The sequence below is a fragment of the Helobdella robusta genome (assembly GCF_000326865.2).
Source record: "Helobdella robusta unplaced genomic scaffold HELROscaffold_27, whole genome shotgun sequence".
In the NCBI taxonomy this organism is placed as follows: domain Eukaryota; kingdom Metazoa; phylum Annelida; class Clitellata; order Rhynchobdellida; family Glossiphoniidae; genus Helobdella; species Helobdella robusta.
This window is the reverse complement of record NW_008704392.1, coordinates 2293195-2319288: the sequence shown is the minus strand read 5'-3', so window position 1 is coordinate 2319288 and position 26094 is coordinate 2293195. Positions and strand designations below refer to the sequence as shown.

The following is a 26094-nucleotide window of genomic DNA, read 5'->3' as shown; positions in this document are numbered from 1 at the left end:
CAAAGAAAAGAGCCCTCGAGAAAACTAGAACATTTTGTAAGAAGACCCTTAATTACGAAGTTCTGCACCATAAATATTGAATTTTAATAAAAGTCTGCTTTTAATCTTTATTGTCTCTCATCTAATCCAAATCTTATTCGAAAGCAAATTTTGATATATCAATAAAATATTTCTATATACATACAAAGTTTAATACAAAGCCTTTGTTCAACCTATCGAATTAGCACTAAAATATCTTCCAAGTTTTATAATAGGAACGCAAGTTGATTTATTGTATGGTAACTAATTTACAAGAGGCGGTGTAGGTCTGACTGAACGTGGTCTCTACGAAGCATAGACATATATACAACTACCTAGACACATATACCTCCACCTAGACATATATACTGCTGCCTAGACACATATACAACCGTCTAGATATATATACAACCGTTCAGACATATATACAACAGTTTTTTATTAAATTCAATTTGATCTTTTCAACAGGTATTCATATAATCTTATCGGAGTACATTGCCTCTCCAGAAGTTAAACTGGTCAACCATGGGGAAACATTTATACTGCCGACATGTTATTTTTGTAGTTGGTGGGAAAAGGCAACCGACGATCCAAGTGCTAGCAACCTTGTCCATCCTTATCTCGGGGAATTGTATCTATGTATTTGTCTTTTTCACGTGCCCAGTGGCGATTTATGAGGAAAAATACAGCACCAAACCATGAAAATAAAAAATTATTTAAGAAAATTTTTGTGAATAAATGGAATTAAAAAAAAAAAATTTGCGTATAATATTGTAAAATTATAGTAAAGCAAAAATTAGCAAAAAATGTTATCAATTAACAATTTTTGAAATTATCTAGCGGAAATAAGCAACAAAAGGTCTCCAGCTTAACAATAATTTTGAAATCACACCCACCTACCCACTGAAAAATTTTGAATCTGCCACTGCATGTGTTTGTTTGTTTGGTACGCATACAAAGTATATAAAGTGTGTGTGTTTGTGTGTGTGATTGTTTGTTTGTGTGTATGTTTGTCTTTGTATAAATATACAAAATATAACCTGTTTGTATGTCTGCGAGTGTTTTGATGAAATACTGATGGCTAGGGTTAAAAATGTGAAAATTAACATAATAGTATCAAAGTAACACGAGTAATACTTGTAAATTTCATTACTAATTTGACCAAATTTAAGAAATTATATGAAGATGGGATTCTACGTGCGTGACCACACCGATGTTGTCATGCTCTATATGAGAAGTAAGTCGAATGACATGCATGAAAATACATGAATATAATACCTGTAACCGTTCCTAACTACTATCTTTTGTTAATATATTATTCTTTGTTGTATCGAACTTTTATACCATCGCTAAATTATAGTGAAATTAAATTAAAATTAATTAAAAATTAATCGAAAAATTATCAAAAATTACAATGCTTGCCAGTTCAGCCTCTGACCATCACACTGTCGCCGAAATCAAATGTACGAGAAGGCGATTCGATATTAGTGACCTGCACCTTAGAGGTTGCGACGGGAGACCAGTCGCAGCTGAATGAGATGATCGTCTCAAATGGTTACAAGGAGATAGGAAGAAATACGAGGCAACCGACGAGCAAAACTCTAAAGTATAACGTTATAGTCCAGGCAAAAGCTAACAATATTGACGGACCCATTTTCAAATGTCTGTGGAATTTTAAAGGTACCAAGGTGTGGGGTACTGAAGGGGTTTTTATAAAGTATTCTGAAGAGGCCTCGATCACTTTTAGTGACAGTTAGTAAGAATTTGATTGATGGCTGTTACGATATTGAAATATGTAACCACGATGATCACTAATGTTGAAACCCATTCGCATACAAATAACCCCCAAGACAACTATGAAAACGAGCAGTAACAACCATGAATAAAATTCTACAAAAAATTTTATGATGCAATCAGCAGCTACAGATCTAATAAATAATAAACCTAACAAAACTTATTTTCATTATTGTTTTTTAAGAAATTTCACAAGCTTAACTAATGTATTGACAATTATGCGTATTTGAACTATCAAAATAAAACAAAAATAATTTCAAAATACTTTCAAAATAAAAGTTTAATTGAAAATGGTCCTTTGTGCTAGTAAAGTTGAAAATTCCCAATTAGCACTTGCCTCAAATATCTATGTATGTACCGCACAACGTACGTATGTATGAAACAATCTAAAATATCACAAATAAACATGCTTCTTAAATTCTTTTAGACTGAACTGAAACTAAAGTAGTTACTGTCAAATGAATATTCAGAAAATTATGTTTACCAAATGAAATTGTTCCCAAGCTAAATTTGACACGACAACAGGTCCCGACCCAAATCCCAACGTAAAAGAACAAACAACAACGAACGAGGAAGTAACGCAAGACGGTGAAAATGAAAAACCCAAACCTGCTTTGAGTAAGAAACGATCGATAATGATTGCATTGGCATGTTTATTTCTCCTGGCATTCCTTTCCATGGGATCTTTTTACCTGCTACAAAATAAAGGTCTGCTGTATGAGTAAATATTTTTGTCATTGAAATTTACGCTGTTAAATGTTTATTTATATTCAGCTATACGTTATATATGAGTGATATGTGATTGATAATTATTTTTAATTAATTAATCATTATTTTTGGATGTTTTAAACAACTTTACTGAACTTTGTGTTAGGAAATTGAGTTAGGTCAGTAATTTAAAAAAAATTTTGATCTCGAGTGAAAGAACTTACAAAATCGAAACATCAAAATCTTTATAAAACATCCTATGACCTCAACTGAAACAAATCGCAAACAAATCCTGGCTATCTTTAATAACAGTTTCAACATTTTTTCGGTGAAACTTTTCTGCTATGCAATCGATCCATCTAACTTTTGACATTTCAATCAAATAGAGCACGCAAAATTGGCGGATCTAGTTTGCAATTTTTTTTCAAAAATAAATATTTCAAACTTGGAAACAGCTTTCTTTAATACCTACACATTTCACATTTTCAAATAATGTTCAGCCTAATTAAAACGAATTTGGCCTACAGTTGAATATCATAAGATATTTAATAGCTTGATTTTCAATTGCTTGTTGCGAAACAATTTCGTCTTCACTATAAATCATTCGGAATATTTTGATTGCACTAACATCAACGAGCTAAACAGTTATTTACAATGTCGAAAAACAATTTCAAGGTATAACGATATCTCAAGCTTTTGGTTTGTCAAGCGGTTCAAAAGAAGATCAAAAAACAGCACAAATGCCTGTAGGTCAACATCACAGTACGGGCAAGCATTCAAAAAGAACAAGGAAAGGTTCCAGCAAAGTTTTTTTCCATTTTTATCTTCTTATATCTTGATGAGGAAAAAAATTTTAATTTTAACCTCTTAACCTTTAACCTTTACAACAACAACAAAAGAAATTTTGGATAACGATAACTTTATTAAAAATTTCACAGGCCAACGACCTAAACTGAGAAGAATTAAATCTGTTAAATCTTCAAAAATATCCTATCGTGGCTCCACTTCACGCATCTGAATCACACGCACATTCACACACCACACGTGCGCACACACATCACACAGACACAGGCATACAGGCGCGGACACAAACACGCACACAATCACACAATTTCTGACTCTTATTTATTTATACAAGTTTTAATGTGACAAAAAATGTTCACATAGATAAGAGATGATACAGAATTTTTTCATTTATAGTAGATAAAGCTGCTATCACATTATTAGAGATGCATGAAAATTAACGTTTGAAATAGAAAAATTGCGTTTGTGGTTTAAACTATTTTAACACAAGTAAAATTTGTGTTTGAGAAATTAACGACAAAAAATTTAAAAAAAAACTGATTCTGTACTAGACAGCTTAATAATTTTTATTTTTACAAAGCTTATAGTGGCTCAACACGTTTGTTTCTATAGTATAAATCTTAGAAAAAATTTTTCTTAATGTAAACTGAACATTAAACATTTACAACTAAATTTCTCCAAACTCAGGCTCTCTGATTAATACTATTCTATATATGCATATTGCATACTTGTACATTCAAACACCGGTAAAAAAGAAATCCCAACGGAAATTTCGTAGAAATGTGACATTCATTTAGGCAATATTATACAACATTTGTTTTGGACGTGTACATTTGCAAATTTGATGAAAAAAAATCCATTATGCAAATATACAGCACCATCATAAATCGTTAAATACATTTTTAACTTACTACAATCATTCTAAGCTGTTCAGAATTCGTTTTCGGTAAATTTAATTAGAAATATATTTGGGGATATTGAATCATTTCATCCAATCATTCATCGCAACAATTGGTGGTTTTAGTTGCACTGGACAATACGTTGGAAGTGAAAGAGAGAGAGAGAGAGAGAGACAGATGGTTGATTAAATGGAGAAGCATTTTGTTCGCTAGAAGTTTATTGATTATATGCATATAAATCTTGTTTATTTGGTTTTGGATGACATTGTTGTGGTAGCTCTAGTGGCTGCAGTGGTTGTGAGTGGCATTGTTGTTGTGGTAGCTGTAGTGACTGTGGATGGTTCTGTGGAAGCGGGCCAATGTAGTTTCCAAAAGTTAGTGGAACTGTCAGCAAGAGGTTACGAGAGTAAGAAATTACCAATTCGATCTGATTTTTAAGTAATTTGGTAATTTGGGAATTTCGCAAAATTGAAATTAGCGGTTACACAAAATAATTTAAAATTGGAAATAAAATATAAGTTTTTTAACCGAAAAATATCAATCGATTATAGGAGAAGAAAACGTCCAAAAAATGAATACCTCGATTCATTCTTGAGGATGGGGCAGTTATGGACGGTGGGCGGTACATGCGGCAACGGACACTTCACTCTTTCCCACGTCAAATCACTCCGGCTCTTTATATTAGGACCTATGTCATAAGCATTCCCGAATTTAAAAAATCATTGCATACTGCAAATTTATTGATGCGGTCAGGTAGAATCGTCGAAAATTGATTTTTTTTTCTTATAGAATAACAAAAAAGAACTTACCTTTGAGGAGTTTTGAGATGGTAGATACTTTACAAAAAAACTTCCCGGCGAAAACTGTTTGAATTCGTTTGAAAGTGACCAATGGAAAAACTTCTCTATTTGAATTGTTTTTGAAAACTGCCGATATTTCAAGAACTTCATCTATTGGTTGGAGCAAATATAATTATAATATAATAGTTTTTATTATTCTATTATATTAACTATATTACTGTATCATAGTGACGTTAAAAAATTATACTTTGGACTCACTACTAAGAGGCAGTACGCAGTTCCCTATTTTGATCACATGTTCAAAAATCGAAATTGTGGAATATGCTGATGAACATTGCGGGAATAGCGTTACACAAGCTAAATTCATTGATATAAATTTAAATATTATGTACAAAACCATACATATGCTCCGTCTATTTTTATACATGTTAATAAATGAACTATTAATTAAATGATTAATTACTTAATAATTAGTTAATAATAGAATATTTACAGAATTTTTCATTTCCTCTGGCAACATATTTGCTACGTTTTTTGGAAATGTGTTGGAAGAAATTGAACGCACCAAACCGACAATAACAAAAACCTGTTTACTTCCGGCCGATGGTTGCGAAAGATTTTTGTACTTTTCGAAAAATTTTTTTTAATAAAAATGATTAAAAAATAAAATAAATTGATATTTTTTATTTCGAGGATAATATAATAAGTTGCTTAATTTTTAATTCATGTTTTTAAAATTTTACTTATTAGATTAGTTCCAGTTAGTTTTTTAAGAAGTTAGTAACTTTAGTTTTAGTAGTTAGTAATACTGTGTAAAACTGTAAACTGTAGTGTAAAGTCTACTAAACTAAAAACTAAACTAAATTAAACACAAGTAAATATAATTAAGCTAGAAAATTGATTTTTTTTTATCATTCTACGGAGTTGAAAAAAGTTTTTAAAATGGAATCTATGTTGAGAAAGTTTGGGATTAAAAAATCGGAAAATAAAGAAAGTGAAGCGAGGCTAAGATTGCAAAGGGAACTTTTCAAGTACCAAAAGGTGAATTTTAAAATTAAAAAATAATATTTTTAAAAGATCCTATTAAATAAAATTAATTTATTATTTTTAAATTTCAATCTTCCTTGATGATCTTATTTATTTGATATAATTTTTTGAACAATTTATTTTACCACATTACAAAATTTTAATAAATAATGGAAATAATATCTAATTAAATGGTCGCATGTACTTTGTTAATAAAATAACAGATGCCTAATTTAATATAAATTACTAATTTCAGTGCACAGAGTATGGCCTACCACACAAGTCTAATGCCCTGGATTATAACCCATCCCTTGATATGTTTGCTATTGGCACTAAAGATGGCTATATCAGAATGTTAGTGTCATACGTTTATATTAATTATATCATATTAATTTCAATTATATTAATTTGAAAATTAATTTTTATATTTTTGTCGTCATAAGGTGATGATTAATATTATTTAATATTGATATTATTTTTTCATAATACCACTTTTTCTTGTCTAAACTAAAATGGAAGAGGACTTTTTAAATGAAGATTAATTGACTTTTTCATGTAAATTAAAATTAATTAATTATTTGAAATATGAAAGATTAGTTAAAGTTTAGCTTAAATTATAATTTTTTTATCTATGACAGTTATGGAGGCCCTGGTGTTCAGTTCTGTGCAGAGCATAAAGATGATGTTTCAATACAGGCAGGTATGTTTGTATGTGTACGTTTGTTTGTATGTGTTTGTTTGTGTGTTTGTGTATTCCTTTGCATGTGTGTTTGTGTGTATGTTTTTTGTGTGTGTGTGTGTATTCCTTTGCATGTTTGTTTGTGTGTATGTTTTTTTGTTATAATTTTTCTTAATCTTCTCTTTGTTTAATTTTGTTTTGTATCTTGTGTTCTATCTGTGTATGTTTATTAGTTTGGATGTATATGTTCAATAGTTTATGTGTATGTGGTGTGTGTGTGTTTAATTTTAATATATAATTGTGTGTGTGTGTGTGTGTTGTGTGCGCGTGTGTTTATTAATTTGTTTGTATATGTTTATTCCTATATGTGTGTATGTGCGTGATCTTATTTGTGTGTGTATGTATGATCAATGTGTGATCTTATTTGTATGTGTATGTTTGTGTGTGCGTGTTGGTAGGTTTGTAGTGCTACTTGTTGCTGTGAGCCAGTTTGTTAATATTTCTATTTGATCTCTTTGAGTGTGTTTTGAATTTATATTAAGTATGCTATGCAGAATGGTACTGCTACTGCTATTGGATGATGATGATGATGATGATGATGGTGGTGGCGATGATGATGATGATTTTGGTGGTAATGAAAGAGAAAAAAATATAGACAGAAGAAGAGAAAGAAAGAGAGAGGAGAGAGAGAGATGATTTTGTTGATAATATGATAATAAGAGAGAGAGCAAGATGAATGGATGGATGGATAAATGGATGGGTGGATGGATGGATAGATGGAGAGATAGATGGAGAGAGAGAGAGAAATTAACTTTTAGTATGTGTGATATATTTTTACTTAAATCACTGATAGAATAATTTATCTCTTTCAACATTTTATCATATTTTCAATAAATAAAAATTTTTGTTGGTGATTTTTATTAAATTAGATTAAATAAATATGAAATTCTATCTCATACACATTACTTATACCCATACACATGTATGCATGCATTCACCTATATAAATACATGCATACATTCATGCACCAGGCATACATACACACATTCATACATACACACATATACATTCTCATTATACTTATAGATAATGCTATTTATATGAATTTTATATAAATTGTGGTTTTAATATTAGGAGTAATACTACTTTTGTTGTTGCTAATGTTACTACTACAACCACCACCACTACTACTACTACTACTACTACTACTACTACTACTACTACTACTACTACCACAACCAGCGATTTTACCAACAATTTAGCCCAATGGAACCTTGTGTTAGTTAGGTTATTCAAACATCAATTGTTAACTTAACGTTTAGTGGTTCCTATAACAACTACAACAACAACACTAACCTGCTTGTTGTTGGGTCAACACAAGTAGACCAGACCATCCTTAATGTTCTTTGATGGTGGTTTGGTTTGTTAACGTTGATACATTTGTTATCATTTTAAAATATTTTTCTTTTTTTTTTCATTTTATTAGTTGGAAAGTTATTCTTGATAGAACTTCTTTTTGATTTTTTGTATTGTATGTTTGGTTTCACACCTACTTATATGGCATCTGTGTAATTTGTTCTTATGTTTTTTGTATGTTTATTTCAATATTTTGCCAGGTTTTTATTATTTTATGATGAATATTATTATTTATTGTTATTATTTTTTTATTATTATTATTATTTCTTATTGGAGCCTTGTGTTATTTAAGTTAGTCACATATTAATTGCTAACTTAATGTTGTTTAATGGCTCTTATAGCAACTACAACAACACTAGCAATGTTTGTTATTGGGGCAACATAAGTAGACTAAACCACTTGTACTACACAACTGTGTGTGTGTGTGTGCATGTATGTGTATGTATGTATGCATATGCATGCATGCACATGTATTCTGTAGTGATTTAGTTTGTAAAGGTTGCTACAATTGTTTTTATTGGAAATACTTTTTCAATTGGATGTTATTTTTAATGATTGGTTGGTTGATTGATTGATTGATTGATTGATTGATTGATTCATTCATTCATTAGTAGATTGGTGTGTTTGTTTGATTGGCTGGTTGATTGATTGACTGATAGATGAATGAATGACTGAAATATTGCATAAATAGTTGAGGCTATGGATGAATAGTTAGTTTTATAAATTAATCAATGAATGAATAAATGAGCGAATGAATGAATGAAGAAAAGAGTAATTGTTTAAAACTAATGAATGAATGAATGAATTAAGGAATGAACTATTTTACAAGTGAATGAATTATTTCATAAGTAACTGAATTATTTTATAAATAAATGTATGAATGAATGAATGAATGAATGAATGTTGGAATGTATCAGTAAATGACAAAATATTTAGATGAATTATCACTCATGTACCCGACTGTCAGTTTGAAAAATTGAAGAGGACGACGACGACGACGATGATGATAGCATGATGTTGTTGATGATGATGATGATAGCACGATGATAATGATAATAGCACGCTGATGATGACGATGATAGCTGATGATGATAATACTATTATTATTGTTATTTGTAGTAGTAGTAGTAGTAGTAAGAGTAGTAGGCAGTATCATCATTAATTTTTGTGGTTGCTGTTGATTACTAATAAATTGATCATCATCACCATGAAATTCTCACATCACCATCATCGTCAACATTACTAACAACGTCATCATCATCCAACGTTATCATCATCCTTATCATCGTCTGCTAGAAGGTTATTGTATCCACTTACACTACCTATTGTGTGTACGTGTATATGTGTGTGTGTGTGTGTGTCTGTGGGTGTGTGTGTATCGTCTTCATCATTATCATCTTCATCATCATCTCCAAAACGTCATTATATCCAAAATGTCATTTTATATCATCTCTCATCCAACATCATCATATCCAATCATGAACAGGGAAACCTGATAACATACTGCAATGATAAAAAACTATATCTATGGGAGTTGGCATCAACGAGCAACAACGCAACTACAACCACCACCGCAACAACAACATCATCATCAAAAAAATCATCATCGCCATCATCACAGTCTGCAGTAACAACAACAGCAGCAACAGTAAAAAAATACTCTACTACCACTACTACTACTACACTGACTGAAGTTAAAAGTATTGAGCTGGCTAGTAGGTGAGCTTATGTTGTCTGTCTCTCTCTCTCTCTCTCTCTCTCTCTCTCTCTCTCTCTCTCTCTCTTTCTCTCTCTCTGTGTTATTATTTATTTTTTGTTTGGTTGTTATTTAAGCCATGTTTATATATGGTATTTATGCATTTGCTAATGTGATTTTGTTGATGATGGTATGGTAGCTAGGAATGGTTTAGTTTTCCTTTGTTTATGTTCATGTTTATGAGAGCTCTGGCTAGATGTTTGATTTATATCTGGTTTGTAAATTACTTTCATTCATTCATTCAATCGTTCTTTCATTTGTTCATTCATTCGTTCATTCAACCGTTCTTTCATTCGTTCTTTCATTCGTTCTTTCATTTGTTCATTCATTTGTTCATTCATTTGTTCATTCATTTGTTCATTCAATCAATCTTTTTTGGTTTTTTTATCTGTTCATTCATTCTGTTTTCATTTTCTCTCTCTCTCTCCTCTCTCTTTCTCTCTCTCTCTCTACATCTTTTTTTCCTATCTGTTTTCCTATATCTTCTTTTCCATGTATTTATTTGATTGTTATTGGATGAATGTTATCTCCACATTCGTGCATACAGCAAGTACAACTACAGTTGAAAATCTCAACTTTAAATGTTTGTTTGATTGTTTGTTTTGTGTGTGTGTGTGTGTGTGTTGGGTGTATTATGTTTTTTTTTCAAAAATATACTGATAACGTTATCTATCATATCTTAATCAGAATACAGCAGCCATCTTCATTCTGCTTATCCAAAGATCATGATTTTTTGTACATTGGATCAGAAAATGGTCACATCTATTCGGTGTCTTTGGTGAACTTCAAACTGTCAGATCAGATTATATACAGGGAGAATTTAATGCAGAGGTTAATGTTGTTGTAGTGTTTGTTGCTATTGTTATTATTGTTGTTATTATTATTATTGTTGTTGTTGTTGTTGTTGTCATTTGTTATTAACTGTAATATTTCTTTTCTACTGTTATCTGAATAGGCTAGTTATTTTCAGCTATGTTCATGTTATTATCATTACATCATCTTCAACATCGTCGTCGTCGTCATCATCTTCGTCGTCGTTTTCATCCTTGTAACATAATCACTGTCGTCATCATCTTCATTTATTATCATTATTATTATTATAATTCTAATTATTGTTATTATTATTAATTATTATTATCATTGACGCCATAGCGTAACGTCATCATCATCATCATCATCATCATCATCATGATGTGACGTCATCACGTCACCATCCAATCACCTAACAGCATTCCAGATGAGGTGAGGAGGTTGAACCAGGGATGTGTTCAGAGCATTCTCCAACATCCATGCCATCATCATCAGGTCTCCATGAATGAATGAGTGAATGAATGAATGAATGAATGAATGGATGGATGGATGGATGAATAGCTGGTGAATGAGTAAATTAATGGATGAATGATTGACACTTTCACCAATGAATGACTGTGCCAAACAGACTTTGAATAATGACACACAGTATAACATGAACTCTTTAAACTTCAAAAACATCAGAAACACATTTACACACACGCACGCACACAACCTACATGCGAAAGTTTACAATTTATAATTACAGCAGACAACTCATACACAGAGTATGGTGAATAGTTGAAATCGGATTTAACTTAAAAAAATTGCCATTTATAATTTAATTTAATTTAATTTAGTTCAATTTTAATTTTACTATTGCTAATCACTTGTAATTGTAATTTTCAGTCCATAAAAATATGCTTTCTTCTTCTTCCATGTTCTTCAACTGAACTTGGCGTCTTTTTAGTATTCATATTATTCCCAAAGCTACGAATCAATGAACGCGGGCACGCATTTCACACAGACAAACAAACGTACATACAAACATACATACAAACATACATACATACAAACATACATACAAACATACAAACAAACGTACGCTTAAAAATACGCGCATACATACATGCGTACGAACAAACAACATACACACAGTTACATAGACAGACGTAAAAATGTATATTATATATCATACACACATTCTTAAACCTAAAATGCTTGCATTTAAAATCACAATACACAAATAGTATATGTATATTATTTATATATATATATATATATATAATAATTTATAATTATTCGTAATTACAATAATAACAATATTAACTATGGATAAAATACACACACACACACACTCACTCACAAACACACTCACGCACACGTTTATACATACATAGATATATGCGTGGGGAAACATTTTTTTTGTTAAACTTAATTGATTTCAGATTCTTATGGGCTTTAACAGAGGTTTAATGCTGCTATATGATACGGCCCATAAGAAATGCCTTGAATATTTTCACTCTAATCAGGTTTATTTATATTCAATATAATTTCATTTTTGTAGTGATGGTATTGCTGCTAATTTGTAGTAGTAGTTGTAGTAGTAGTAGTAGCAGTAGTAATCATAGTAGTTGTAGCAATGTAGTAGCGGTAGTAATGTATATTGTTGTAGTAGTAATTTCTTGTTTCTTTTGCTTTGTTCTATGTTTGAATTTTGTGTTTGTATTTACTTCTTCTCTCTCTCTCTCTCTCTCTCTCTCTCTCTCTCTCTCTCTATATATATATATATATATATATATATATATATATATATATATATATATATATATATATCTTTCTCTCTATATCTATCTCTCTCTTTATCTCTCTCTCTCTTTTTCTCTCTACATCAAAAATAATGATTAAAAAACGACGTTTAATTCGTTTTTTTTAAAATTCAGATTCACCCCATTTACGTTCTCTTTTTTTCTTCTGAATTAATTTTTCAAGCAAATAGAATCCTTGGCCTACCATAGATCTGGCGAGGAGTTCGTCTGCAGTCATTCCGACGGTTCCTACGCTGTCTGGCGGACGAACCTCCATAATAATAATAATAATAATAATAATAATAATAATAATAATAGTAATAATAATATAAAAAATAATAATATTTATAATAGTAGTAATTTGATCGGTAGCCACCATAGTAGTATTGATAACAGTAATTCTAGTATGGTTAACAGTAACTACATCAGTGACTTGGGAAGCAACGAGATTGATGTGTCTAATGTTAATAACATTAATAATAATAATAATAATTGTAGTATCACAATGCCTTACGGTTAGAATATTATTTTTTTTATTGTTATAATTACTTTTATTGTTATTATTGATGTTTTTTTAGGGCCTTCGCCGTGCAAAGCAATAACCAAAATATTATGGAAAGCCATCCGTGATAGGTAGATATGATAGATATCTCGTTATATCATTCGATATCATTCTATATCATCATTCTACACATATCATCATTGTTTTGTTTTTGTTTAACGTTTTGTGTCTATCTATTTGTTTATCTGTCTCTGTCTATCTCTCTATCTATCTATCTATTTATCTATCTATCTATCTATCTATCTATCTATCTATCTATCTATCTATCTATCTATCTATCTATCTGTCTGTCTGTCTATCAATCCTACGCAAATTATCAACATCCTCTTCATCCTTGTCATCACCTTCATAGGAATGATAGCTTGATGATATACAGTGGAGGTATGCCGCGAAGTAGTTACGGTGACCACAACGTCGTTACTGTCTCGCGCTGCAACGCGGCAACCACATCAACCGCAGCGGCAACTGCAACCGCAACAACGACAAATAACGTCTGCTGCTGTTTCGATTTCGCGTCCAAGATCATGGATTTTGTCGTCCTGGATGGGAGTAATGATGACAGTGATGACGATAATGATGGTTAGGATGATGATGACGATAACAATCGTCTTCATAAACCATAAATACACTCACACAGACACACACACATACATATACTCAATATGCTCACACATAGACGCACCTCACACAAACACATACCCTCACACAGACACACATACTCGATATACTCACACACACAGACGCACATATACACTCACACACTCAAACACACACATGCATATACACACACATACATACACACAGACAGACCATTTTGCCTGTTGGTACTTACCGAAGAGGAATTAGTAGCTATAGACCTGACAACAGATCCATGGCTCCCTTACAAACTCCCCTATCTTTCCACCCTGCACTCCAGTGCCATTACTTGCTCACTCCACATTGATGACGTTGATGATGGATTTTATGGTGAACTCAAGAGAATTGGTGACAAACAGTGTGGGAATAAATATAGTAGAAATGTTTGTTTGTTTGTTTGGTTTGCTTGTCTGTCTGTCTGTTTTGTTCGTTTTTTTGTCTGTCTGTCTGTTTCTTTGTTTATGATGTACAAGGTTTTAATTTAATGATTTATTTTAGTTTAGTAAAAACCTGTTTTAATTAGTCGCTTCCTTAATTAATTGGTAATTACATCAATATATTTTATTATATCAATCGTTTAAATAAATAATTTATTTTCTTATCAATTAACTTATTTGTTTATTTATTGGTTAAATTAGTTTCTAAAAAAAAAAATTAACACTCAGCCATGGCCAATCAGAGGAGGAACTGACTACAATGCTGACCTTAAAGTGGGTCACGACATCTTAATAACTGGGTCAGTTCAAGCCATGTTTTTTTCTTCATATTTTTTGTCTCCGTTTCTTTCTATGTGTCTCGTTTTGTGTTGCTTGTATTATTAATTTGTTTGTTTGTCCGTTTGTTTTGCACTCTTCGTCTTATTTGTATCTGCTGATAAAATGATAACAATGATGAATGATGATGATAATATTACTCTATTATTAAACAATAACGGAATGAGGATAGTGAAAATATTGATGATGACGACGATGATGGTGATGATGATGATGGTGGTGGATGTAATCATAGTGACTATGACGTCGATGATAACACTGATAATGATGCTGACGACAATGGCGATGATGATGATGATGCTGGCGGTGCCGATGGTGATCTTTATATTTGACTGTCCAGACATGAAGACGGAACCGTTATGTTCTGGGACGTGTCGTCCATTGACATCAGCCTAATCATTAAATATGATTCCACCATCATTTTCGAATCATCGTCATCATTACTGCCTGCTCACGATGATGATGATGATGATGGTGGTGATGATGATGATGCCTGGCCCCCTTTCAAGAAGGTTTTTCATATTGCAATGTTTGATTCTGATTTGTTTTTATAACATTTTGGAATATAATCTATGAAATGAATCTGTGACTTCACCACAAGTTAAATATTATCCACCAATCAGCCAGATACATCAGCATATTAGATGTCTCCACACACTTTTCACGTTTAATGGTAAAAATTATTTAAAATAAAAACAATTAAAAAAAGCACATCAACTTTACCGTCAAACCAACCAACTTAACTAATCAACCAACCACTGGCATGAACCAGGTTGGGACATACGACCCATACAGCGATGATCCGCGACTTGCAGTTCGAAAATTGGACTTCAGCAAACAGCATCAAACGTTAGTCGTAGCTGGAACAGCTGGTCAGCTGATTGTCTCCAAGTTCGAAACTACCCCCAAAGGACTAGTCGAATGCGAGGTAGATCTAAAACCCGTCCGACTCAATTTACTGGACCGCCATTTTGTCTGGAAAGGTCACGAGACCATGATCTTGAGAAAAGGTCAGTTGAAGTTAGCAGCCGGATTTCAGCCCAGCTGCTTGGTGCAGGTGCACCCACCGGCTGCTTGCACAGCTGTCTGCTTGCAATCTGATTGGCAGCTGTTAGTTCAATTTTCAGTGTTTTTTTTGCTTGACTTAGTTAGAACTGTTGAAACGAAGTAATCCTCTATAAATATCATCTGTTATTTAAGCCTATTTAATGCTGGAACTAAATAATAAAAAAGCGTTGTGTTGTAGGTGGTTGATTCAAGTAAATGTTTTGTTTTTTTGTGTTAAGAATCACTTTTTTCTTAATTAATTAATCATTTAATCATTCAATTATTATCAATTAATGATTTAATTGTTGATTAATGTATAGAGTAGCAGTTGGCACAGCTCACGGTTTCGGATTGGTTGATTATCAGCAGAGGAAGTTTGTTGATCTGAGGTGCACCTTGAATCCTAACGGTTGGTTCTTCGAGGGATTGATTGGCTGGTTGATTGATTGGTTGACTGATTGATTGGTTGGCTGATTGGTGTTTATTTGGTTAGTTAGTTGATTGATGATAGACTGACTGATTGATTCGTTGATTGATTGATTGATTAATTCACTCATTTATTCATTCATCCATTCAATCATTCATTCAATGCATGATAATACGTACTTGAATGCATAACAGTACATGTTCACTCTTTACACAACCATCTGCTTGCAAAAATACATTGCGGTTGAGGTTAACAGTGTTGTTGTTTTCATTTATATTATTAGTAATAGTAGTAGTGGTGGTGGTGTTTAACTTACACACCACGTGACCATCACAGATATTTCCGGGTCATGTGACCAGGGCATGTCGAGGCGGAAGTCATTCAAAAAGTCCCTAAGGGAATCATTTCGTCGTCTGAGGAGTCGTAGATCGGAGAGGCACAAGAAATCCATAACGAACATCAACGCTAACATGTCAGAGGCATTTTTTTTTAGTTCTTAGTTTTATTTTTTGTTCTTTGTTTTCTCTTTCTATTTTAAAATTTTTACCTGTTTTATTTCACTGTTGCTTGTTCATAAGGATGAAAATTATCCGTCGTTTCTCTCCATCTTATCAAATTGAAAATAGAAAGAAACTCGAACTCCAGTTTAACACGTCACATCACGATTGCAACCATCAATACAACAACTAAAACAACCGTGACAATGCTAGCAACAAAACGAAAACATAGGCAAAATAATATTTTCAGATCTTCCCCACCAAAGAACCAACAACAACAGCAGCCGACCATCACTAACAACAGTTCCGGGTTGATCGACCTCGACGTACCAAAACCCGTGGAGAGGGCCGTCGAAGCCAGGTCCCCAGATGACGTCAGTGGGTCCATCGTCAAAGTTCTATATTTTGCCGACACATTCCTAATCAGTGGTAGGTTGTTGTTGTTTTGTTTTCGATGTTGATGTAGTTTTGATGTTATCGTTTTGTTGTTGTCGTTGTTGTTGTTTGCTTATCCTGACGTTGGTCTAAATTAACCAGTTAAACTGAGGCAACTTTTTTTCCTAAATTAATTTTTCAATGTAATCACAATTAAAATGTTGCTGTTTATGTCAGCCAATCACATTCACAGACAAACTATTTCGCTATCTTTATCAGCTAATCAGATTCGCAAAAAAATTTTCTTCCTGTATCAGCCAATCAAAAATTGTAAAGAAATTGGCTGTTAGCATCAACCAATCAAAAATGTCCCTATTTGTTATTGGTTTCATACTTTTATGAAAAAAAGGTACTTGAGTCTCTTTGCATTGTTATTACATTTATTTGTGTATATGAAGCAATCAAAATGTTGCTATTTATATCATCCAATGAAATTGAAGGTCATTCGCATAGCCCCTCCCTCTGGGCGGGCACAAACGCAGGCACCGTCTACATCTACCAGATCACAATCCCTGATGATGACAAGAGGAAGGATGATGAAGTTCAGAGTTTGTTAGGTTGGTTGATTGATTGGTTGAATGGTTGGTTGATTGATTGATCAATGATTGATTAATAATTGATTGGTTAGTTGATGGATTTATTGGTTGATGGATTGATTAGTTTTTTTAATTATTGATTGGTTTATTTTTAGCTGACAATGTGATTATTTCAATTTTTCTTTCAACCAATAGCAAAAGAGATTCACCTCCGGCACCACGCTCCCGTGGTAAGCATAAACGTCATCGACAAGAATGGACAACCTGCCGACCAATCAAATTTTAAGATTTCAAAAGTGCCTGACCAGCTGACCAATCAAACGCATTCTGTCGTCATCTGCTCTGAAGAACAGATTAAAGTAAACTGTTTTTGTTGGTTTCACTTATTTAGCCGTATAATTATTTAATATATTAATTAATTAATTAATTGATTAATTAATTTATTTACTAGTAAATTGATTAATTAGTTATAATTATTAATTATGGACAGATATTTACCCTACCAAGTTTATCAGCTAAGGAGAAGTTTAAGTTGACCGCTCATGAAGGTTCTAAGATAAGGAGGACTGCCTTCGTCAATTACATCAGTAAATCCGGTGAGTGAGTGAGTGAGTGTATGATGAATGAATAGTTGTATGAATGTGTAGACGAATGTTTGAGTGAATGAATAAACAATTGAGTGAATGCATGAATGATCTCTTATAAATCGCTTTTGTTAATTACATTAATAAATATTTTGAATGAATGAATGAGTTTATGAATGAATGAGTGTATGAATGAATGAGTGCATGAACGAATGAGTGAATGAATGAATGAGTGTATGAACGAATGAGTGCATGAACGAATGAGGGTATGAATGAATGAGTGTATGAATGAATGAGTGAATCATTGACACGTAATCTGCTTTCCGCAAATGTAGATCCTAAATACTCTGAATACTGCCTTACTTGCTTGACAAACCTGGGCGAGGCGCATATTTTCACGTATCCATTGTTGAGGAGGCAGCTGAAAGTTGAATGCATCAGGAAGGATAACATCGTGTTAGTTGGTTTGTTTGTTTGTTTGTTTGCTGACTGGTTGACTGGCTGGTTAATTGATTGATTGATTGGTTGGTTGGTTGGTTGGTTGATTCGTTGAATGGTTAGTTGGTTGGCTGGTAAATCAATTGGTTTGCTGATTGATTGGTCGGCTTGTTCGCTGAGAACAACAAACAAAACAAACACATACATAAAAATTCGTATACAGCAGGTACATACAATCACACTTAACCGAAATAAACACACACACACACATACAGTGGGATAGTATCATGCATATTCAGCGAGCACGGACACGCATTCTACATGGAATCGCCTTCAGAATTTTCCAGGTTCACACTTTCGACAACGGCATCCAAGGCCTTACCCAACTGCGGATTAACCGTGTCAAGTCACCGGCCAATAGGCGTTAATCGGGTCAACAACAATAACAACAATAATAACATTAATAATAGTAGTAATAACGCTGATAAACATCCTACTACTACTACTAACAATAATAATGATAATAATAATAATAACAACGATAGGAGTGATAATGTGATAAACATTATGAATGTTGCTAGTAGTATTGACGATGTCGTTAGACGTAATGATGATGATGATGATGGTGGTGGTGTTGGTGATGGTGGTAATGATAATGATGGTGGCAGAGAAGGAGGCGACGATGGTAATGTAGTCGCGGCAAAAAGCAGTGGAGATGCTGATGGTGGCGAGAGAGAAAGGGCAGCTATGATGATGATGATGAAGTATAAGGCCTCGTCTATGTAGGTTTTTTTTTGAGGTGTCTGTGTATGTTTTGCTATTGCTGTTGTTGTTGTTATTATTATTGTCATTATTGTTGTCGTTGCTGTTTGTTATTGTTATTATTCATTGTTGTTATTATTATTATTGTTGTTGTTGTTCCTTGTTTGTTTTAATAGCATCATTACATTTTTAATATCATCAATAACATTAACAATGACATCAATACATTAATAACTTCAAAATTACGACCATAACAGACCTTACCTAGGGCACACGCCCTACCATCCCCTCCACCACCACCTCCAACAACAACGCCATCAGCCCCCTCATAACCTCAACAACAACAACAACAATAATCGTCATCTGTACGGGTCTTTCTTCGAGGCAACAACAACAACAGCACCAATGACAACAACAACAACAGCAATAACATCAAGAAGCCAGCAACAATTTAGCGTTGTTGCTAACTGTTTGACCAATCAAAATCTATCAAGCTATTCGTCTGACCAGCTGGACGATGATAGCATTAGGGTACATTTAGAATTCTTCAACGAGGAAAATAATGATAGTAATAATAATAATAATAAATAATAATAATAGTGAGAAAGAGTGAGAGACCGATTATTTAATTAATGTCGTTTGGTTAATTGATTGCAATGAAAAAGTTTTTTTTGTAGCGTGATTGATTGGTTAATTGAATGATTGATTGATTGATTAATTGATTGATTGATTGGTCAGTTGTTGAAATGAATATTTTAATATAACTCTTATCATTATTATTATTATTATCCTCATTCCTAAATGTTGAAATTCATTATTATTATTATTTTTAGTATTTTATTGAGTTGAATTATTCATTTTATTATCATTATCGTTTATTATTATTATTTCTGTTTTATTTGTTTATTTGCTTGTTTTATTCATGAGAAGTATTCATTGAAATATCTATATTGCCCTTATTATTATAATTATTGTTGTTGTTGTTACTGTAATTAAGCTATATTATAATTATAATTTTACTTTTATTTAATTCCAAAATATTCTCGATTATACATGGAACCGACTGGTTGACTCGTTCAATAATTGAATGATTGATTGAATGATTAGTTTAGTCAGATTGATTAATTGATCAATCGATTGATTGATTAGTTGAGTAGTTGGTTATTTGATTGATCAGACGGTTGGTTGGATAGTTGGTTGGTTGGTTGGATGATTGGTTGAATAATTGGTTGGATGGTTGGTTGGTTGGCAGAAATACTTTTTAATTTTAATTTTTAGAAGCTTTTTTACGCTTCCCAACTTTGCACTGATGTCCCAGCAGTATCATTTCTTTATTCTATCCGCCTACTACCATTTTACTTCTTCCTTTTTCCATAATTATATTTTTCATTCTATAACCATTATTATGGCTTTATTGTCATTGTTATTATTATTATTTCGTTTTTTAGTTGTACAACAACAACAACAACAACAATAATAATAATAATAACAACAATTATAATATAATTGCTTCTCATCTTGTTTATCCATTTATATTTTTATTTTGCACTTTCTACATATTATCTTATATTATTCTCTAGTTTTACATATCATTATATACATATATACATACATATGTATATATGTGTGTGTATATATATATATATATATATATATGTGTGTGTGTGTGTGTGTATTTTATAAATTCTACCGAATGTTTGGCGTTAATATGTTTGCCAAACATTTGGTAGAATTTATAGAATATTGTAAAAATTATGGTCTATTACCAACATATATGTATATATATATATATATATATATATATATATATATATATATATAGAGCATGTATGATGAAGCTTATTGCATACATTTGTTTTTGGTATAGGGGACCATTGATTATTACCACCGTGTTTGATTATACAGGTTTTTTTTTGTTATTTATTAATTTATGAAAATTATTAATATATTTATTATTATTATAATCATTTTCTATGATGATGATCTTTTGTTGTCTTGTATCTATGTAATCCACTCCACAAGCCGTACATCATGTATATTTATATATATTTTTATACAATATTCTATAAATTCTACCGAATATTGTAGAATATTGTAAAAATTATGGTCTATTACCAACAATATATTTTTATATATACATGAGTGCTTTTTATATGTTATCATTTGTTAACAGTTATACATACATACGTACATATATACATACATACATACATACCTTATACATAAATACAGACCAATACATACATAAATACAGACAGACATACATACATACATACATACGTACGATTGCATGCCTAACCATGGCTTGTTCATCAAAACGTTTCATACATACATACATACATACATACATACATACATACATACATACATACATACATACATACATCATGCATACATACACACATACATACTTTATTTTACGATACAATTTGATATTTTATTTGCCTGTCTCTGATGAAAATTAAGAAGACAGGATAGGATGACTAGCTATTTTTAAGTCATGGAGTAACTTATCAAGTAGAGTCACCTTGCAAAATGTTAACTGTGGAATTGATACAATTGAATGTGACGAAGTGAAACCTTAAATTTAGCAGATTGTCTTTGAAACGTTTATCCGTATATACGTACATTTATTCCTATTTATACACACACGCATACACGCACGCACACACTCGTACATATTCATGAATACACGTACGCATACATACATTTAGACGTACATACAAATACAAAAAATGTGTATGCGCGTATACATAGGCAGAATGAATTTGAGAGCTTTATATTTTCAATTATTACATACATTACAACTTACATGGCTTGAAATTTTGCAGTGTTGTTTTTTTTACGTTAATTATTATTATTTTTTGTAAAATATTTTTATTTCCATGCTTTATTGTTAACGTTATTGTATTACAATTATTTTTATTATTATTTTGAGGTTATTTTCTTGAAATGAACCTTCAATAATGTGAATTGTTACTATTTCGAGGCTGGCTACATACACGCGTAAGTGAGCAATTTCGTAATCTTGAAGTATGAAAGAGAGGTGAGAAGAAAATATCAATATACTTTCTTATTATTTCTAATCTATGTGATTTGTTATTCTTTTCAATTGAAAAATAAATTGCTTATTTATCAACAAATTTATAAACGTCTTTGGTTTATTTTTATTCTTGAATTAAACAAATTAAACCATACTTGTAAACAACAGGTACAAAACAAGAATAAAGAGAGAGAGAGGAGAGAGAGTTATAAACAGAACAGAGAGGAAATGGCAGGATTGTAAGATTGTTTATCTAACAGTCAGAGAGAAGAAACAGAGAGAGAGAGGAGAGAGAGAGAGAGTTATATATAAAGGAAGAGAGATTTCACATTTTTCCACATTTCGAATTTTGTTCTTTTTCTACGTAGAGGTTATGAAAAGAGAAGAGAAAAAAAAGAGAACCATAAACATTTTTACATTTCGAACTTTCAGGCCTCTTCATTTGAAAGAGTTTTTTCTGCACAGTGAAAAATAACTTGAAGCGCCGTATAATCTTATTTTATATTCATCCTTTTATTTGGAAATGATCAGACAGAAAAATCTATTCCTCTGAACTTTATTCAAACAAAAACCATGTAAAAAATTGAGTGCGCGTGCGTGTGTGTGTATGTATATCGTACACATACACACATGCAATGAACATCTATTTTATATATATATATATATATATATATATATATATATATATATATATATATATATATATATATATATACATATATATACACACACTATGCTAATCTAATGACATGAATCAATGATAAATTAATCTATCAATTAACGCATGCATGAAGATTGAGGAAATTGAGTAATTGGTGTTAATTTATCGAAGATAATAAACAGTCAAAGTAGTTAATTACAACTGATGGTAGTAAATAAACGAGATGGTAAAATGGCGATGACGACGATGATGACGATATGGAAATCGTCTAGCCATATGTAGCAAAGTTGAATTTGCTCGCAGAATGAGCCACGGATGATAATGAAAGTGAGTGAAAAATGGAAATGAGAAAGAGAGTGAGTAGGAATGAGAGAGTGAGTGAGTAGGAGTGGGAGAGTGAGTGAGTAGGAGTGGGCAGGAGTGGATGATTGAAAATAATGTTCCCATAATCTGAAGAGTATGATGGTTGCTGGTAGTGTACGAAGCTAAAAATTTTTTTCTTGAGACGAGTATTGATTGAATGATTGATTGACTGATTGATTGGTTGGTTGGTGGATGAATAAAAATTATGACGATGATGATTGTGAATGGTAAATAAACATCTGACTTATAACATAACATCAACAGAATGACAAATATGAACCTAAATAAATTAATAAAAAACAATTAATCAATTAATCAATCAATTAATTAAATATTTTTAAACAGTTAAACAGCATAATCCTAAAATTTAAACAAAAAAACATATTTGTAAAAAGAGAAAAAAAGATAAAAAAATTAAATGTAAATAAAAAACTACAACAAATATACAATACAAAATAAATATACATATATGTATGTGTGTGTTTATATGTATTTGTGTGTGTGTGTGTATGTATGTATATGTTCGTATGAGTGTGTGTATGGTGAGTATGTGTTTAATAATTCATATTGGGGACTAGTAAATAAAAAAAACTCACATTGCTGTTATGAAATCAATTGCAGCAATTACAAAAGTGAACAATAATAATGACAGCTAATGACAACAACAGTAACAATAAGAGTAATAATAATAACAATAGTAATAATAATAACGATAATAATAACAATAACAATATGAACAATGTATTTCAAAGAAGACTAATATTATTAGTATTAGTCTTAGTATTAGAAATTAGTATTATGATGAGTAAGTCATCATAATACTAATTTCATAAAACTAGAATTTTAAAAGAGTAAAATAAAATTACAAATAAATAAACAAATACCAAAAAAGAAATTAAATTTCAAAACGACAGCCACGAATAAAAACGAACAGCCAAAAAAAATGGCGCGAATCAAATAAATTAAAACGGCGCCAATAAGAACAACGGCTATAAATAGACTTGGGATTTTCCTGTACACAAAAAGTAAATCGAAACTACACCTAGAAGAAATACGACGAATGTGCGAATGAATGGGTTAATTACAATAAACAAATAAATAAACGAACGAACGAATGAATCAATAAGAAAATGAATGAATGTAAAAAGACAATAAATAAATAAATAAATGTCTTTACAATCCAAATTGAAAATTTTTCTAAATGCTTATCTCAAAAATAAGTAGTAATTAATAAAATTTCATTGCAAAATAACTTAAAAATTATAAAACTGCTACTTAATCATAAACGCTACTTCTATTACTGCTGATGCTACTACCACTGCTACTATTACTACTACTAATGATAAGTAACTGCAGCTAATGTTACTACTACTACTACTACAATATTACTTTCTCTACTTAAACCGCTATTGCTAAAACTACTTATAGTTAAACTAGTAAAACCATTATAGCTTATTCCACCGATACTAATGCTAACATTATGGCTTTGTCATTATCACGAACATTACCATTACTGCTACTTCTACCATTATTACTACCAGGGTCGTCAAACTCTCTGGAATGTTGGGGACTAAACCTCCGCCTGGATCAACATTTTTTTTGGTTGGTTTAAAGTTCTCAATATACAGTAAAAAGTGTGAACCAGTTTGACGTCGTTGATTATTTTATCGATAGCCAATAAAAAATTGAATTAGTTACAGACAGTTTTTTTTCGAATATAATTCCCCCAAACCTAAAGATGGGGCAGTTACGGACGTCCCTGATTACCCTCCATCTTCACACCTACACGTTCGTACGTTTCTCACATTTCATTTTACACCATGATTATTATGATAAGCAGTTTAGGGAGAAAAAACACAAATAAAAGAAAATGATTACATACAAATCTCATTACGTTTCGTTATCACCATCATCGTCGTCGTCTTCATCACGATCATCATCATCCTCATCATCAACGTAATCGTCATCATTATCATGATTAGCATCCAGCATATCATCATCGTTATCATGATTAGGATCAACATCATCATCATCAGCAGCAGCATGTTTATTATCTAGCATATCAACATCGTCAAAGTGGTTTTTATCATTGTCATCGTCACGTGTATAAAAAATATCATTATCATCATCAATAGTAGTAGTAGTAGTAGTAGTAGTAGTAGTAGTAGTAGTAGTAGTAGTAATAGTAGTAGTAGTAGAAGAAGTCGTAGTAGTAATAGAAACATCTAAATTACTGCAATCAACAACATGAGTTTCACAAAACTCAGCTTTACTAACAATACTTTTACTACTACTACTACAACTACTACTAATATTACTACTACTACTACCATTATTACAACAACTATTATTATTATTATTGCTGTTGTTGTTACCATTATCATTATTATTAACATTAAAAGTGCCGACAAAATCATCAATATTATCATCATCATCACCACAATCATCATCATTATCACCACAATCATCATCATTATCACCACAATCATCATCATTATCACCATCATCATCGACATCATCGTCATCATAATTTTCGAAGATTTCCGCCATGTAACTATTACTATGAATATCGTCACAATCATCATCCTTATCACCATCATCATCATCGTCGTCGTCAACCATTTGAAATGATTCGACGTTATTGAAGTTACTACTACTACTGCTACTAATACTACTACTACCACCAATACTACCACTACCACTATTGTTACTATCCTCAAAAGTATTTACGTCACAATTATCATCATTGACAATAATATTAATATTTACCTTATTTTCATTATTATTATTATTATTTTTATTATTATTATTATTACTACTACTACTACTGCTG

The 26094-nt window shown here is 31.5% G+C and overlaps 2 protein-coding genes across 2 annotated transcripts; both read left to right on the top strand.

Moving 5' to 3' along the window:
* Positions 1-1203: 1203 nt before the first annotated feature.
* On the top strand, positions 1204-3538 carry HELRODRAFT_173777 (hypothetical protein; the record flags this gene model as incomplete). The annotated part of the gene is made up of 5 exons (XM_009020375.1): positions 1204-1255; positions 1444-1770; positions 2338-2520; positions 3196-3315; positions 3459-3538. 5 exons carry the CDS (start codon positions 1204-1206, stop codon positions 3536-3538), a joined length of 762 nt encoding a protein of 253 aa, XP_009018623.1.
* Positions 3539-5974: 2436 nt separating this feature from the next.
* HELRODRAFT_112342 (hypothetical protein) lies at positions 5975-19218 on the top strand (the record flags this gene model as incomplete). Its single annotated transcript, XM_009020374.1, has 22 exons — positions 5975-6064; positions 6306-6403; positions 6688-6763; positions 9631-9764; positions 10588-10731; positions 11130-11205; positions 12138-12221; positions 12682-12814; positions 13076-13130; positions 13412-13638; positions 13864-14078; positions 14361-14431; positions 14809-14980; positions 15241-15578; positions 15836-15924; positions 16279-16414; positions 16690-16868; positions 17315-17431; positions 17606-17769; positions 17901-18006; positions 18330-18450; positions 18708-19218. The coding sequence occupies 22 exons, from the start codon at positions 5975-5977 to the stop codon at positions 19216-19218; spliced, it is 3336 nt and encodes a 1111-aa protein (XP_009018622.1).
* Positions 19219-26094: the final 6876 nt, after the last annotated feature.